Source organism: Boleophthalmus pectinirostris, unplaced genomic scaffold (assembly GCF_026225935.1).
Source record: "Boleophthalmus pectinirostris isolate CB_2022bp ecotype Guang Dong unplaced genomic scaffold, ASM2622593v1 HiC_scaffold_8, whole genome shotgun sequence".
Classification (NCBI taxonomy): Eukaryota; Metazoa; Chordata; class Actinopteri; order Gobiiformes; family Gobiidae; genus Boleophthalmus; species Boleophthalmus pectinirostris.
The window spans coordinates 31,813,506-31,830,489 of NW_026571515.1; the positions used below are offsets into that span (position 1 = coordinate 31,813,506).

At 37.0% G+C, this 16,984-nt stretch overlaps 1 protein-coding gene across 1 annotated transcript in view; it reads left to right on the plus strand.

Moving 5' to 3' along the window:
* Positions 1-7,028: 7,028 nt before the first annotated feature.
* Positions 7,029-16,984, plus strand: part of LOC110164849 (chemokine-like protein TAFA-1) — a 59,264-nt gene continuing 49,308 nt past the window's right edge. Inside the window, exons 1-2 of the mRNA XM_020929982.2 lie at positions 7,029-7,067; positions 10,805-10,946. Of these exons, the coding sequence (XP_020785641.1) occupies positions 10,805-10,946 (142 nt within the window). The 5' untranslated portion in view covers positions 7,029-7,067. The remainder of the gene's footprint in view (positions 7,068-10,804; positions 10,947-16,984) is intronic.

Genomic DNA, 16,984 nt, shown 5'->3' on the forward strand with positions numbered 1-16,984 from the left:
GATCCCAACTTGAAAAGTGACACTGCACCTTTAAGTTACATGAAAAGTAAATCTGTCCCAAAGTTGTTGAATAATGTGTAATATAGAACCTTTGAAAACACTATAAATAGCCTGCATTGCGAGTGAGACTTTGGTGTGGTTTTCACCTCTGCTTCTTGTCACAGCGTAGGTGCAGAAGGGTTTGTGTCTGGGAAGTTAATGAGTTGTTTCAGCTTAGAGAAATGTGCTCTTATCCAGCGCACCGATATAATGGAAAAGATTAATATCCTTAAAAGAATCTATTAAATGTTAAGATCAACTGATGTAAGGTGAGACACAATTTCCATTAAAGATGAGGAGCTTGGTGAATTGAAAAACATCCTTCTCCAGACTTCAGTTATTCTAATAGCAGTTTGCAGCCGATTCAAAGGCCAGGCGTGCACAGAGTCTTGTGTTAGGATAATCTTATTTCTTCCATGGCTGAACCTGAGAGTTGACTCATGCAGATAAAGTCGACACTGAACCGCTTTTCTACTGACCTTTCCGCGGAGAAGAGAAACAAAAACAGTCAATGAAAATGCAAATGTTCACTTGAAAAGGCTTCCCTCGCACTACTATTGTTTGTTGTCAAGGGTTTTTTATTGATCTCAGGGGGAAAACAGGATTGTAATACCAACAATGCTGTATCTTTTATCAAATCTTTTCAGAACTAAACTGCCTGGGTAAGAGGGATTGTTCTTCATGTAAAATTGTTTAAAGGTGCTCTATGTACATTTTTGGTGTTGGGGTCTGTCACCTGGCCAGGTTGGCACCATAGTGCCTCCATTCAGTCTAATTTCTCTCCAGCAACTAGGTCAGGAATTGGAATATATTAGATGGTTTGCAAGAACATCGGAAGTGCGAGTCCGGGCACTGGCCAATCAGCGAAGAGCCATACATTCTGTGTTGGCAACAATTCCCGAGATCGAGGATTTAAAGCCGGAACAAAGAGAATGTTTGGTGAATTTTATCAAGGGGAAAGACATTATTGTCTTTCTTCCTACGGAATTTGGGAAAAGCTTAATTTATCAGTTAGCCCAATTAAAGGCACATTACATACGTCACGACCAAATAGCAGCGACTGGTCAAATGAAAGAAGTACCCGCCTAATCCTAAAGCTGTGAGGTCAGACGGTTTCCACTAAGTGAAACCGGCTGACGAGTCAGGCAATCCTTCACTTGCTTGTCTCATGAAAATGTTATTGCTTTTCCTGGAATATTCCACAATATGATATGAACTTATATCCTTCATATATTTAATTACCTTCATTTAAAAAAAAAAAAAAAAAAACTTGGTTTATGGAGTTTTGTCCATAGAGATAGCTAAGTTTTATGCCATTTTATTTTTTGTTTTTACATCGTGCCCTTTGAAACTGCCCTTACTTGACAAATTCAAAACAGTTGGGTGTGTGAGTCACTACTTTTATAATATATATAATAATATATTTTAATTCCACACTCTTCTCTCCAATTTATGTCTCTCTTTTTTAATTTTAATCTTCATGATTATTTATGTTTTGATTTGTTTTTATTATGATTTTAATGTATTTCTTATTCTGTAAAGCACTTTGAATTACTTTGTGTACGAATTGTGCTCTACAAATAAACTTGCCTTGCCTTGCCTATACATAAACGTATCTGTATTGTGTTTCATATGCTAGACAATGAAGCCTCATAATTATTATTGATTTTCCAGTTAGTTGGTAAGCTATTTTGGTGGTCACAGCTGCCCTGGGGTACAGTGACTGAAGTATGGCTGCCATCTATCACTCAGAATATGATCACTCACACATCACATTCATATGTAGGTCTGTCAAAATAACACATTTTGAAGCACATTGTATATTGCTACAGATATGTACTGCAATAAACAATAATATTATACTACTTTATGCCACTCATACAATAATAAAGCACGATAATCCCAGTGAACCATTTTTAAATAGACAGTATCATTAAAAGATAAGAGCTCCAACAAATAAATAGCAGGATGAACCAATAATTAGAAGTCACTTATTCAACCTTTTACAGCTCAAATGTTACTGAACAAAAATATCCCAACTCTCCCCACTTTTACAAAGAAAATGTAGACACAATAAATGTATATATTGAATGATAAATTGATATAGTAATTATCATGACAGGCCTATGTTAATCATTGTCTTTCCAAACAATACAACAGCAGCGACTTGTCGTAGCTCGAATAGAACCAGAAAACATTATGCTCCGGGGTTTGTGCTCTAACCACACAAGCACATGTTTATTTGTTTATTGTCTATTTGATTATGCATTTTATTTTCATTTTTGCTTTTTTCAGTGCCTGCAGAACTGCCTGACTTTTAACCATCATCGCTCAAAAGCAGTTGTGTGGTGAAGCATGACATGAACAACCAAGACAATGAAATGCTCAGTGTCTGATATCTGAATCTGCCTTGTGGGCACGCTGTCACTGAAATCAACCGGAATATCATCTTAAAATGTCGCTTTTTATTTGCGGGCACCAACAGCATTAGTGAAGTCTGGTTTATGACACGAGGATAGGCCTGGCTGAGGGGTAAGCTAAATAGAAAAATACACTGTAGCTCTTCCTTATGCCTCACTCCAAGCAAAACACAACGATTTATTGACATTTGTAGTCTGCCTAGCCACCTCGGGCACGCAGACTAGCAACTACCACCTTATCTTAGAGGCAAGGAAGGAAATTTGACACAAAACTGGAGAAGCGTTAAGTCCGCGCCAATAAAACTGACATTATATACAAGAGACACTTTTGCAGTTTTAAATGCATGTATGTGAGGCTGGGGTCAACTAAAACCTGCAGGAGTTTCCTCTCTGGCGATGTCTATACTCACCCTGTAAGATTTAAGAGACAGGCCCTGTTGGCTGCTCCTAAATAAAGAGACTCCCTTTTTCCTGAGGGGGTAGGTCTCAGTTACATTTGCTCTCATACACATAATAAAGGTGCACTGTGCAACTTTTCAGGGGATCTCTGTTATGATGTTTTGCTGGAAATGTCCCACAGCAGAGCATTAATCTGTCTTTCATCTTTTCAATTACAGGTGTTTTATTACAAAAATACCTTGAAAAATACGCATTCTTACTTTGAGAATGCTTGCCTTGCCAAAGATCTGAACTATAACTCGGCCTGTGGGGGTTTAAATGCCATAAAATTGAATACTCCAAGGAAAAGAGGCAAGCAGGCATGGACACTACAAAGTTACAGTACATGTTGTACCTTAAGTAACATTTATACACAACTATACATCTCTGAGTACTATTAACATTCATTTACTCTTATACTTGAGGAGCATATTTCATAATATTAACAATACTCCCATTGAGTAAAGGTTTTGATTTTCCTTCCTATTATGTAAGTGGAGGAGTGACAAAAGTTTTATGTTGACAATAATAAATGATTTGAACATTTGTGTTTCTTGCACTCTGTCATGTATGATTTTTTTATTTTATTTTTTTTTATTTTAGTGGTCCATCCTTTTAAAACACTGAATTTTGTGCACAATTTAAAGGGCCCATATTATTGCTATTTTCTGATCTATGTTATAATGCTGTTTCCTCATTACAAAACTTGTGTTTTGTTTTTTTTTTCACATATTTAAGACACACATTTTGCATATTTTGGCAGAGTACTTTTCTCACTCTGAAAATACTCAGTTCCATTTTGTGTCATGTGATAATACAGCAAGTCAGGCATGTCCAAACTATGGCTCGGGGGTCAAATGCAGCCGTCAGACCCATTTTTGTTGGCTCTCGGGCTTCTGGAATTGGCACAAATGACCAAAAGTAGTTCTTTTTTACTGCTAATTTAGATCTGCTAACTTAACTTATTTTGACGTGGTACAGACTTATCATAACTTAAATAAATTTAACTCAAGCCTTTTTAAAGGTGTGGTTGCTCAGACAAACCTACATCAAATGCAACATTTTGAAAAATTCGCTACTGTCTGTGGGTCTAAGTTTCAATATGTGGCCCTCAGTGAAAACAGTTTGGACAATCCTGCAGTAAGTGCTCCACAAAAGGTAAACAAAAAGGTAACAAAAGGTAAAATATAGCTGTTTCATGTTTTGTATTTTGAGGAATAGTTTCCTCTACTACTTTTTAACCTTTACTAGCTTGACTAATTTCTTGTACCACTTTGTACTTCATCTTAAGTAATATTATTCTAAAGTAACAGTATTACTTGAACAATGTTTTGGCTATTCTACCCACCTCTGCCCTTTTGAAAGTTATTGCATAGAAGAGGAGTGGAGAGGAGGAGAGCGTCTGCATTCAGGGAGGACACCATGAGGCGGCCGAGCGTGAAGTCTCCTCAGAAAAGTGCCAGTGATCTGCTCCAGAAGTCCCCTTGATTGCTTTGTTTCACTGAACGCGATCATGCCACTGTTTGTAGCTGTCGAGAATGTATAATGTAGACTATATACGAACAGAGGTGGATGGAGTAGCCAAAAATTGTTTTCAAAGTACCTTGGTGCCATCGAGAACTTACAGGTAAGAAAAAGAATGCTTGTTTTCATGGTATTTTTGAGCAATAAAAAGGCAAAGATGAAATAAATGATATATTTAAAGGGCCCATATTACGCTATTTTCTGATCTATGTAATAATATTGTTTCCTCATCAAAAAAAACAAATACCCAGAGCTGTGTTTTTGTTTTATTCACATGCATTTAACTCACAGACCCTGCTTATTTAAGGTGAGTTCTTCTCTCAAACAGAAAACACTCAGCCCTGGATTTGCCAATCTCTAAGCTGTTAACTTGAAAACTACCACTACATGACATCACAAGGTAGGACAGAGCATTTTGAACTCTGGAGATGTAGACAGACTAACAATAAAGGATTACTTGTGTGAATGAAACAAAGCACAACTCCAGATATGTTATTGATAAGGTAACAACTTTCTAACATGGCTTGAAGATCACAATATCCATTTTTCTTAATATATAGGAACTTTAATGATGAAACATTCTAAGCAAACAAAGTGGACCATCCCTTCATCAGAAAACGTTAGTATGTCAATCATATGAACTGTTAAAAAATAGATTCTTTAATCAAATTTTGAAAGTGGATTAATCTCTGTTGAAAAGCAGCTGATATACATTAATTGGCTGGTCAAGAGTTATTCACACTGTGATGTCTGACATGTTTGTTCTTTTAAAATCTCAACATTTAGAAAAAAATCGATAAAACTATTGATTTTTCACTCACATTTGACATTTGGGAGCTTTCAGGGAGCTTTGAACTTTACATATTCTCCAAACATACACTGTAAAAAGTGCAGGGGCAGCAGTTACTATGAAAAGGTCCATGTATACCGCTGCGCTAGAGACCAGAGTCCATGATTGTGTCAAGTTCAGTTTCTTTTAAATTAATGAGGCACCATTTTCAGGATCTATTGTTCTGTCGCCACTGCTCAGCGATTTATGCTCTTTGGCTGTGGCTCATATGTCCTATTTTCCTTCAGCATAGAGCTAAGGCACAGACTTTAGACTGCATAGGCCTATAGTGCCACATCTGAAGCAGTTTCTCGCTGTTCCCCTCACTTCGTCTGAACTGGGACTGCACTCTCTCTTCCTGAGCTAGAATCAAAATAAAAAGTGAAGTCTTTATGCCGTAGAGATGGCGGTGTGTGCTCGCACGCTGCAGGCCTTGGGCATGTTCTGCATGCTAGTGATAAAACATCCAGACACAATGGAGGGAGAGTGGAGCTGAACGAGCGGTGAAGGTGCAGAGGAATGATCCAGTATTTTTATTATCAGCTTTGCTTTTCACTGGCCATCAGCTCATCTCCTGCACTCAAGTAGCTCCTAGAAGTTTGTCATTACTGTCCTGTACAATTCACTCTTTGCTTCTCTTGATATCCACTAAAGAACTGCCCATAAGTATACAGTACAATTTTCCATTCCTGTTCTTAGGAATTCTGGTTTAATAAATAGATTTTTTTCCCAAGTTTTCAACCCAATGATTTGTAACTTATTTCAGATCAGTTTCAACCTGTAAAACAAGCAGCATTACAGGTTTCTCCAAAAATAAGAGGCTCACTGGAGTACCCAATGGAATATACATTGTCAGCATAATAAACGATTACTTTAAACCCTGCACCAGTCTTTTTTTTATTTTATTATTATTATTACATTACTACGTATTACGCATGGCCACTACAACACTAAACTTGCAAAAGCGACACAGGCCTACGTTGCCAGTGATTTGAGAAATAGTTTAGACCTGTTTCTTACATAACCCACAAACCAAGTAATCCATGAAGAGTCTATTTTTTGTTGTTAAAGTTTCAAATTTTAAGTCTCGCCAAAAAGAAGCGACCTCAAACAGCGAGCACTTAAAACTTTATCTCTGCTGTGCCGAAGAAATCCTCTCTAAATGTAAATAATTGTAAATCAGGTAGTCAGAGTCTGTGTGATCGCCGCCTGCGTCCCTGATTTGCATGTATCAGCTGTATGAGATCAATCCGCAGGCTGGAGACTTGAAGACACGCGATACAGTTTTTCGACTGAGCCTGGCGCGTGTTCGGAGCATTTGTTTCTTTGCGCGCGGTGAAAGAAGAGGAGAGAGAAGAGGAGGGAGGAGAGGAGACGGTGTGAAGGAGGGGGGTATCAGTTAGACTCGCTGCTCAGACGCTGCCGCACGCTAGAAGGATGCAGACGCGGAGAGAAGCGACCCCACTACAGTTAATTAAAGCGCACTACTCCGCACGTGGCCACAAATGCAAACGGGGCAAATGATTTCGGTTTCTGCGGAGTCGAGTCTTTGAAGAGCGCAAACGGCGGAGGTATTTATTTGTGTTTGATAAAGAGAGAAAGAGAGAGAGAGAGAGAGAGAGGGAAAGAGCAAGAACTGCAAATCTCCCGGTCATTTCTTATTCACTGGACTGTTGCTATCAAAGTGAGGAGAGAGTGCTGGCTTCTGGGAGTTGAGAGGAAATTTAGTTGTCGGTTCGGATCGGCACGAGTCACGTTATGCATGGATTTATGGCACAGGTTTGAGACAAGAAAACACTCTTCTCTGGGTTGTTCAGGTAAGAACTGAAATTGCATACTGTACCACGCAACACATTTTGTCTAGTCTATCTTTTTGCATGTCATTGTGGAATTGTAGAACTATTTTTTTATTTGGTTTATTTGTTTATTAAATCCTAAATTCTTAAAATCCTCCTAGTTATCTCGTTTTACCTGCAAAGCTTCACTAAAATCTCACTCTATCATGACATTACAACTGATTTAAATGTCAAGAAAGTATTGTCAGTGAAAGAAATTCATTTTATTTTGCATTAATGTTGCCAGTAAATGTTTTTATTGTGTTAATTGTGTGGAAGTCTAAAGGCTTAACACATTGGCTACATCATTCATCATTTATCTGGGCTTGGGGCCAGTACAAAAAAACCAGTGACCCCATGTGGTTGAAGAGAAAGTGAAAAAACATTACATTATACTGAACAATGTAGAAAAAAATGCTGCTTCAAGTTTTAAATAGATAATAAATCCCCAAATTTTACTGCAATGTCTATATATAATTGTATACGCTAAAAATGCAGTGTTTAGGCTTATATATAAATTATTGTTATATCATTTTCAGTCCATAACACACTCAATTTTCTGTTTTCCATTGTCATCTGACTTATGTCACGACACTTTTACTGCATCACAGCATTTTCTTTTCATTTTCGAACTCTTTCTTTCAGTCAACTTTCCGCCATGACCAGAAGCAAACTATGTTCTATTTTCCCTTTCTCGCCTCTCTAAACAGCACGGCAAAACATTACAGGGTTTTTGATTCCTATTACTGCTGTGTCACTGTCACATTATTCTGACAGCTACAGAAAAGCATCAGCAGCTGCCTTCCTTACTTGTGAAATCTTATCTTTCTTTAAGTTTTTGGGAGTTTTTCTTGTGAGGGGGGGCTGGAAGGGGAATGGAGAGGAGGGGTAAGCACATCTGAGGAGGCTGTCATGGGAAATATGTGCAGCATGGAAGAGAGCGCTCCCGGGGGATCACTCTACATTTACTGTGGTGAGGCTCAGGGACAAGACAGGGCCAAGTGGAAGAGGAAGACACAAGAAGTCATGCTTATATAATGCAGCTAATGATGAACCGTGATGACTAAAAACCCCCCACGAACGGGACCTTTATAGAGCAAACCAAAATTATTTACTGTTCGGGAAATGCATTTGTCAAGGATGAGCTACTGGGCGTTATTGGCAAAAAGGAAAATATTAAGGCTGCTCTAATAGCTATAATTGAACTGAAATTGCAGTTTGAGTTGCTGCAATGATCAAATCACAAAGGGTGCAGTTCTTATTTAATTTGTAAATGGACAGCACATACTAATGAACATTTACATCCAAATATGTAAAGATTATAAGAAACATAGATCATTTTTATCTTCACTCCCTCCAGAGCCTGATGCCAAACAGTGTACAGGACAGGGAATGAGCAGCAACAATCACACAAAGGCAAATATTACACACCAGCACAATCATTATACATACAATTAGAAGAGATCTTTTAAAAGTTAATCCAGCACCCCCGTAATAATTAATTAACAAATTATTTAGACAAGAATGTCTTCTGCGGAGATCAAAATATGTTGTGCTTTTATAGATAAATAATAATTGTACCTGTAGTTTAGAACTCTACAAATATGTAGCGTCTTCTCTTAAATGTCAGTTCTCCTGAAGTTGTTTACAAAGTGCTGAATAGAATCCCATTTTTAAACTCATAAATGTGATCACTTTCACAATGACATTTTTTACCAAAATTGTTCAGCCTGTCTCAATATATATTTTTGAGTATCCAGATATTAATTACAAAATAGTTTGACAATCCAATCCAGCAAAAATGAGCTAAACAGGATCATTTCTTTAACAGGACTAAGAAATGGCCCACAGAAATATGATTCATACCAGTTAAAGTTAACATAATATCTCTATTTGTAGCTGTTTGTGCAGCATTATGAGATTTTTTTTTTATACTATTAACAGTATACCCCATATTCAAATTTCAGTCATCTTCAAAACAACATTCATTGTATTATTGATAATTCGATCTCTTACCCACCTCTAACAGTAAAAGGGATAAGGACTGCAGTTGAGTGTGTGGTATTGGCAGTATTCAGTGTCAGAATGTGATGCTGTCCCTCTACATGGGGTCACAAGCCAGTATTCCGGTATTGATCATATCAGAGGGCTCATATTTGCACTTCATGTATCACCTCATAAAATATTTGGCATCTAAAGTACCACCATAAAATAACCATCGCCGAGTCTAAAAGGTGTAATCATGCAGGGCATTCGATTCTTGGGTTGTCAAAACCATCTAAAATCAGATACTAATCAATACTAAAACTAATATCAAAACTAGATATCCATTTTAAGTATCACTACTGCAAAAACTCACATGAGCAGGACCAAATTTTAGCTTTCCTTAACAGTTATTGTAATTGATATCAAGTATTGAGTCAGTTCCTTAGTATTGACATTTTCATATCATGACAACACTTCTAGACTCTGACTAAATCAAGACAGAATTAAGATCTTAACAGGACAAGATCAAGGCTCAACTTCAAGGCTCAAGAATGTATTTTTATCAAAAGGAGAAAAAACTGTTAGAAATAGCTGAGACAGTTTGAGAAAAACTGGATAATATTGTTATGTTGGACCATAGCACTCCTTTCACACATGACGCAGCCAGCATCTCTCTTGGAACTATACATTGTGCTCTATATTGTGCTGTATAAGGTTCATTATCTTTATCTTACACAACAAGATTAATAATAGAGTTACTTGTGACTTCCAAAACTCACGAGAATCCCTCTTTGCCCCATATATCTCCAGCTGCTGCACTTGAGCCTGAATCCACCAGTTCATCACAGCAGTTGGCCAATCACAGGGTAGTGTGTGGTTTAGGTAAAAGTCAAAGGGGAAGAACCCAGGGGAAAATAGAACAAAAAACACTCCATTACTCCACCAGGCCTATTACAATCCTAGAGAGAATGCTAAAGAAAGTCTTGATTGAATAAAGAGATGATGTGCTAATAGATAAGTTAACTAAAATAGGGGCATGGCAAAATCTCTCCAACTGATTAAATATCTCTATAATTTGAACATGTATCTGTCCAAAACTGCACTCACAAGACAACAACTTCACAGGAGTCCATGCAAAATCAGCTATACTGAATAGTACTGGGAAACTGTGTATTTATGTGAAGAAACTCATGATTCTTTTCCAAACCTTCAGCTCTCTTATTACATTCTTTGCTATTGCTGTTGTTGTCCCATATACAGTAAATTCTTAAAATCTAAATAAAATAATTAATCGACTAAGACATTACAGAGTTTAGAATACAGAGAAATCGATGGCCAATTACCCTTGCCGATATTTTTTCTCCAAATGATGCACCAAATTATGTAAGTTTTTACCACAAACCTGTAAGAAAGCTGTGTGGTCATGTTAAAATAAATCTTTATGTGTATTTTGAAGGCAGCTAATCAGCCAAAACAAAATATCGATCTCTACTGGTGTTTTAAGACCGATAACCAATACACTAAAAAGTGCAAATATTGGCCCAGCCAACCGATATATCTGTCTATCTCTATAAGGCAACATGGATCAATTAATCGACTAAAGAACTACAGCCCCACCAACATCACGTCTTCTCCCTGTAGCCCTTTTTCAAACAGTGTATTGCTGGCCTGTACAGTGATGTCTGAAGCATATATGTGGTGCAGTGTGTGACTGTGTATGTGGTCTCCAGCAGATGTGTTCTGTCATGTCGTGGCTGCTCTTCCTGTGCCTCTGGCTCAGTGTCACTGCCATTCAACTGTGTCAGGCCACTTTCTATGACACCATCCCTCAGCATCCCGGGACCAGGCCTGGACGCACCACCCTCCACATGATCGGTGAGTCGCAATCTCTTCACATTATACACTGCTCTGTCTGCAGCCATTGGAAAAATAACATCTTTTTAAGGCAGTATGATTTTAGGAAAGTGTGCTATTGCAATTCTTCTGACTATTATGAGATTCGATTTGTGGTTCATATATTTTAAAGGGTCTGTATATATGTTATTTTCTGATCTTTGCCGTAATGTTGTTTCCTCACCAAAACACAACCAAAAAAGAGTTGTGTTTTATTTTTATTCACTCACATACACAAATATGCACACAAATTCTGTATATTTAGGTGAAGTTCTTCTCTCAAACAGAAAACACTCTGTTCCATATTGTGATGTCATGTGATAATAAAGGAAGTGCTCCACTGTGTTTTTAAACTATATACACCTTCATTAGAATAATTTATAATGTCAGCCCTAGACTTACCTGTCTCTACAGAACAAAAGGTAAAATGTTGCTGTTAACTTGAAAACTGCTGCCTCATGACATCACAAGGTGGAACAGAGAATTTTGACCATTGGAGATGTAGACAGACTATTGAAGTACATTTAGAGAGAACACTGAATGAACTGCTTTTTGAATCTCATGCGTTATAGAACCTGATAGGTGACTCGCTCTTAGTCATAATATATTGTTATGTGTTGGATGATGTTTTCTATTGGGTTGAATAATCTAAAATGTTTGGAATTCTGAAATAAGTGATAAGTTTTCTGTGCACATTTTTGAACATGCCCAGAGGCACTGCCATTTGAGAGAAGACCGAAATTTGAACCTCTAAACTAACACAAGAATCACATGTGTTTCAGAATATTTTTGTAGTGGACTCAACTAGCAGGCTAAATAAGTCCTCATAAAGACTATTTTGTTTTCTGCAGAAGACATTCTACCACTAGAAATAATTGTAGCATTCAGATCATTTTAGTTGAAAATGTAACCCCTTAAAGCACTATATAAAATCTATATTTAAAAAATTACATTGTTAGATTGCAGATGTTTGTTAAAATAGTTGGCTTCATACAAAAAAGAAATCTTGAAAATTATGTGTTACCTAGACTTGGAGCTCCACAAGTAACATAATGTATAACAGCTTTTAATGGCTGTGAATGCATTTGACATTGATTCTGCGTAATGCTTTTCTATGTACACTGTAATTACTTTTACTTTCCTTCATCATCTTAATACATGTAATAATCCCATTTCTATAATAAAATAAAGTGCAAAAGAAGTTTCATTATAGGCACTTATGTAGGTGAATAAGGCTATTCTGATTTGGTCCTGGTTTGGCCCTAGTTTAATTGTGATGTAGATCTAGGTAGGTCTTCTTCTAGTGGCTTAGTTCTGGCTTAGTCCTCGTTTAGTCCTGGTCTAGTCCTTGACTAGTCTTGGTTTAGTCCTGGTCTAGTCCTTGACTAGTCTTGGTTTAGTCCTGGTCTAGTCCTTGACTAGTCTTGGTTTAGTCCTGGTCTAATCCTCTTTCAGTCCTGGTTTACCCCTGATCTAGTCCTGGTTTAGTCCCAGTTTAGTACTGGTCTAGTCCTGGTTTACTCCTGGTTTAGTTCTGGCTTAGGCCTGGTCTGGTTCTGGTTTACTCATCTTCCAGTCCTGGTTTAGTCCTGGTTCTGGTCTAAATCCTAGTTTAGTCCCAGTTAAGTCCCAGTTTAGTGCTGTTTTAGTCCCAGTTTAGTCCTGGTCGAGTCCTGGTTTACTCCTCCTCTTGTTTAGTCCTGGTTTAGTCCCAGTTTGGTTCCAGTCTAGTCCCAGTTTAGTTGTGCCTCTGATTCTGTATTTAAAAGTGAGAACGCAGCTATTATTCATCATTAATCACACTGACATGAACCATAAAAGCCCAGTGAATCAATAAATCAATGTATTGTTTTTTGAATGGAAATCCAGTGTGCCCATAGACTCCCACACACTGACTAAGGTTTCACATTAAGCACAAAACAGAAGCACTGGTCTTATTTCACAACACACGAATCCTTTATGTCCCAGTCACTCATTCAGAAAATTGATGCAATTACATTTCCCTGTAGCCACGTCATAGCAAGACAGCATGTACTTTATATGCATTAAAATACATAGTGAGCACAATATAGGCGCACCGTGGAGATGTTTTTGTTGTATTTTTATTTTACTTTCTTTAGGCTGCTTCTTCAAAATGCTCTCACTCGAAATAAGACAATGATAAGCACAAGTTTTCTACGCCAGATGTTCTTCCTGGATCAACCATATGTATTAATAATTGGGAGTACTTGAAAATTTCGTATGCCAGTGTTTTGGGCCTATGCTTGTTTTTTTGGAAACTCTGTGTAATCAGTGGCTTCTTTTGGCGCTTTCTCCTTCGCATAATTTAAATTAATATTCAACAAAATCTAGTATTTAAATTGTGACATTTATGTTATGGCAGTTATGATGTGACCCATTTCTGTCAAAATATGTACTTGAAAAAAAAAAAGACATGTTTTTTTTTCCCCAGGTATTTTAAACATAACTAGATAATTATTTAATATTTTACCCTGTTCATAGTGGCACCGTAACAAAAAGCTGATTTTCATTTCATTATTGGAAAATAGCTCGCAGAAAATTTTGACGTAAGTATGATCCACAGTTTAATTTTTTTTAAAAACACAAGTAAATAAAGAGCTGTGGGCAAAGATAGGGGGTAGGTGAAAGCAGACATTTTCTGAGCACTCAAACCCCGAATGCACAACAATACAGGTAGAGGTGGGATCAAGTTGTTGTTTTACAAGTCTCAAGTAAGTCTCAAGTCTTTGACCTCAAGTTCAAGTCAAGTCCAAAGTCAAATACAGGAAAGTCCAAGTCAAGCCTCAAATCACTGGCCCATAAGTCCAAGTCAAGTCCAAGTCATCTGCTTTGAGTTTCAAGTCATTTCAAGTCTTTAAACCAAAGAACCAAATATAGCATAGATTTTTGCAATTTATATGAATTTTAAGATAAATTGTTCTTTAAAAAAATCGTAATATATTTATATATGAGTTTATAGAGTATGTAAGGGTTGCAGAAATGGGTTTTCTTTTTCCCTTTAAATGTCTTGACAAGATCATATAGTGAATCATTACAGTCAGAATAGAAAGAATTCAGATTTAAAAGTGCTTCTGAAGTCTTCATTCAGTCACAGGCCTCAAGTCCGAGTTACTCTAGCATGAGTAGATCTATTTAAAATACAACTCTGAGCTAGTTAATAATGTAGAACACTGCTAATAAAAGTAAATTTTACATATTGTATCTTCTTCAACCACATACTGGATTAATAAAAGGAATTATGAACTTCCCATTCCTAGTTGGGACTAACATGTACCATTGTATATGGACAGAAATGTATAGTAGAAATTTGAATGACGTATTTAAAAGTTGTAACAATTTATTTGCTACTTTACAGCATTTTGTTTATTCAACTCAACTGCATGCAAATGAGGCTTTTTCTAAGTAAAAGAAAGTAATTGGAGGAAATAGGCCAGACCAAACAGTACTTGAAAGACCCCATATAATTTATATACTCTCCCACCACGCAGAAAGTGCTAGTACAGCAGTTCAGATGTCATTAATAAACAAGGCATTTTGAAAGTTTTACATAGCACTTTTTATAAGGTCACCGTTGTATGCCTTTTCTGTTTTGTTACATCCGTTTAATTAGCTTGTCACTTACTCTCTGAGAACAACTGGTATACTTGCATTTGGATTGCATTAAGTCATTTATTGCATTAATTAATAATAGTCTTTTAGCAGACAGGATAGAAAGAGGCAGTTCTTCATTAGGACCTTAATACCCTGAGCGTTCACTAGTGGAGATCACACTATGTGCTGGTTTTGCACTTCCATCCCCAAAGCTATTACAGTTGATATTCATGCTACAGCGCATCTCTCTGTATTTGATCTGTGTGATTGTGTTTCCCTGTGAAATTGAGTTGAATAGAAAATGACTGAAAACGTCCCACGTTTGTTTTCCTCTGGCAGGTGTAAGGTATGGTTATGGTAAATAATTGCAATTGCGACAGAGCTTTTGGGAAGAGAGGGAAGAAGAGAAGACTTCAAAGAGGGACAAGTTGGATGGCACACCTCAAGCATATCAGCGAGGGGTCTTTTTGAATCATGTGAAAGCAGTGTGCGGCAAAACTTCCTATTCCAACAACTTTATTTATTAAATCACCTCTCTTCAAGTATTAATGCATAAAGACAGTCCCTTTTAAAAAGCAGAGTTACAGAAAGTGGCTTCATAAGAGAAACTGTACGTGTCAGGTTTGTATGTATACTAAAATCTGATAGTAATGCATTCATTTTATTCACATTTTTGGCACTCAAAGATACATGACATTGCAATACAAATGAAGTTGTATTCTCATTCCTGTGATAATCTGCTGTTTTAGTTTTACTTTATATTATATTTTGATTCAATGTTTCTCTGTTTTGTCCCACCCAATCCCCTTATTGGTCAGTTTTAGTCATGTTCTGAGTGAGTGACAGCCAGATTTAACCAACCACAGGGAAGTGTGAGCTCTCAAGGCAAGCAGATAGTTGTAGTGGCCTCTTAAAGACAGTATAAAGCTTGTTTGTTAGTTTTATTATTACTATTAAATCATAATGGCTCTAGAAAATCATGATATACACTTTTTGGCACTCCACCCACTCTTATATTACATCGTACATTTGCTTCCGACACGCTGTGACGACTATTTAGACACAGCTGACCTGGAGCTGTCCAATTCTGACTAGTGCTTTTCCAACTACTGCCTACCACCTCCACGTAGGCTGGAAAGATGAGGTGTCTTGCCCAAAAAAGCACAGGTCAAAGCTAGGTATGAACTACCAACCTTCTGCTTACAAGATCAAGGTCATCCCATCACCTACTTTTGCCCCCAAAGAATGTAAAAAAAAAAATAAAAAAATCATGGGCCAGTATCACGTTAGGGAGAGATCCAACTTTTAAAATCACTAAACACAATATCCACACATAATCATTGTTTTAGATTGGCTCCACAAACTTAACCTAAATTAATCTTATAATCGGTACCCCTTTAATTTGCTCCCACCTTACCCTATGTGCTTTATACCTGCCAACAATCGCATCTATATAATTGAATATTACCGCCACTTTTTAACGCTTCAATGGAAAAATAATTTCAGTGAAGTTAATTTGCATTGACAGAAGACATTGAACTTTGTGCCAGCTTTTTTCACGTGAATAGGTCCTGTAATTGCAACTGTATTAATTATAAACCAAATCAAAACATCTGCATTCATTCTAGTAATTCTAATCCTTAGCAAGGACACACTGCATTTTTGTTTTTGTTTGTGATGATGTTATACTCAAAGTTGGGTCGATAGAAACTATGATTTGACAAGAAGTAATCACAAGGAAAATCCACAAGTTTTGCCATATTACAACCGCATGTATGTGTAAGTGTATGTGTGTATAAATGTGTATACATTGCAAAAATGTATACATTGCATTCTATATTTAAAAATTGCTCCCATCATTATTTTTTTCATAGATTATTGGATTATTATTGTTGTGGATAAATATTAGTTAAAAAATTCTGAGTTCCATAGACACAAACAGTGGCGGAGTTAGCAATTTCGGGGGCCCTAGGCGAACTTGAGTTTGGGGCCCTCACTATAATGCACCTTTTTATTTATTTATTTTTTATTGTCTGTTTTTTCCCATCGTTCTTGAGACATGCACACCTCTATTTATTTGACTTATGCTGGATTGGAAACTTGTTTTATTAGTCGCCTACTAGATAACAAGAGCTGAAAGTAGTTTTGTTTTTCTGATAGTAGAATTACATTTTTGTTTACAATTACAATTACATATGATTATTATTATTTTTCTCGTGATTACTGTTTAAAAGTAAACTACTCTTATTTAATGTCATATTGAGACAAAATCAAATTGCTCTGAGGCCTCAGACATTAGTGGCACTGAGGGCAATTGGTTGGGGGCCCCTCCAGGTTTGGGGGCCCTAAGCAGCCACCTACTTTTGCCTAATGGTAGCGCCACCTCTGGACACAAACAGCGGTCTGAA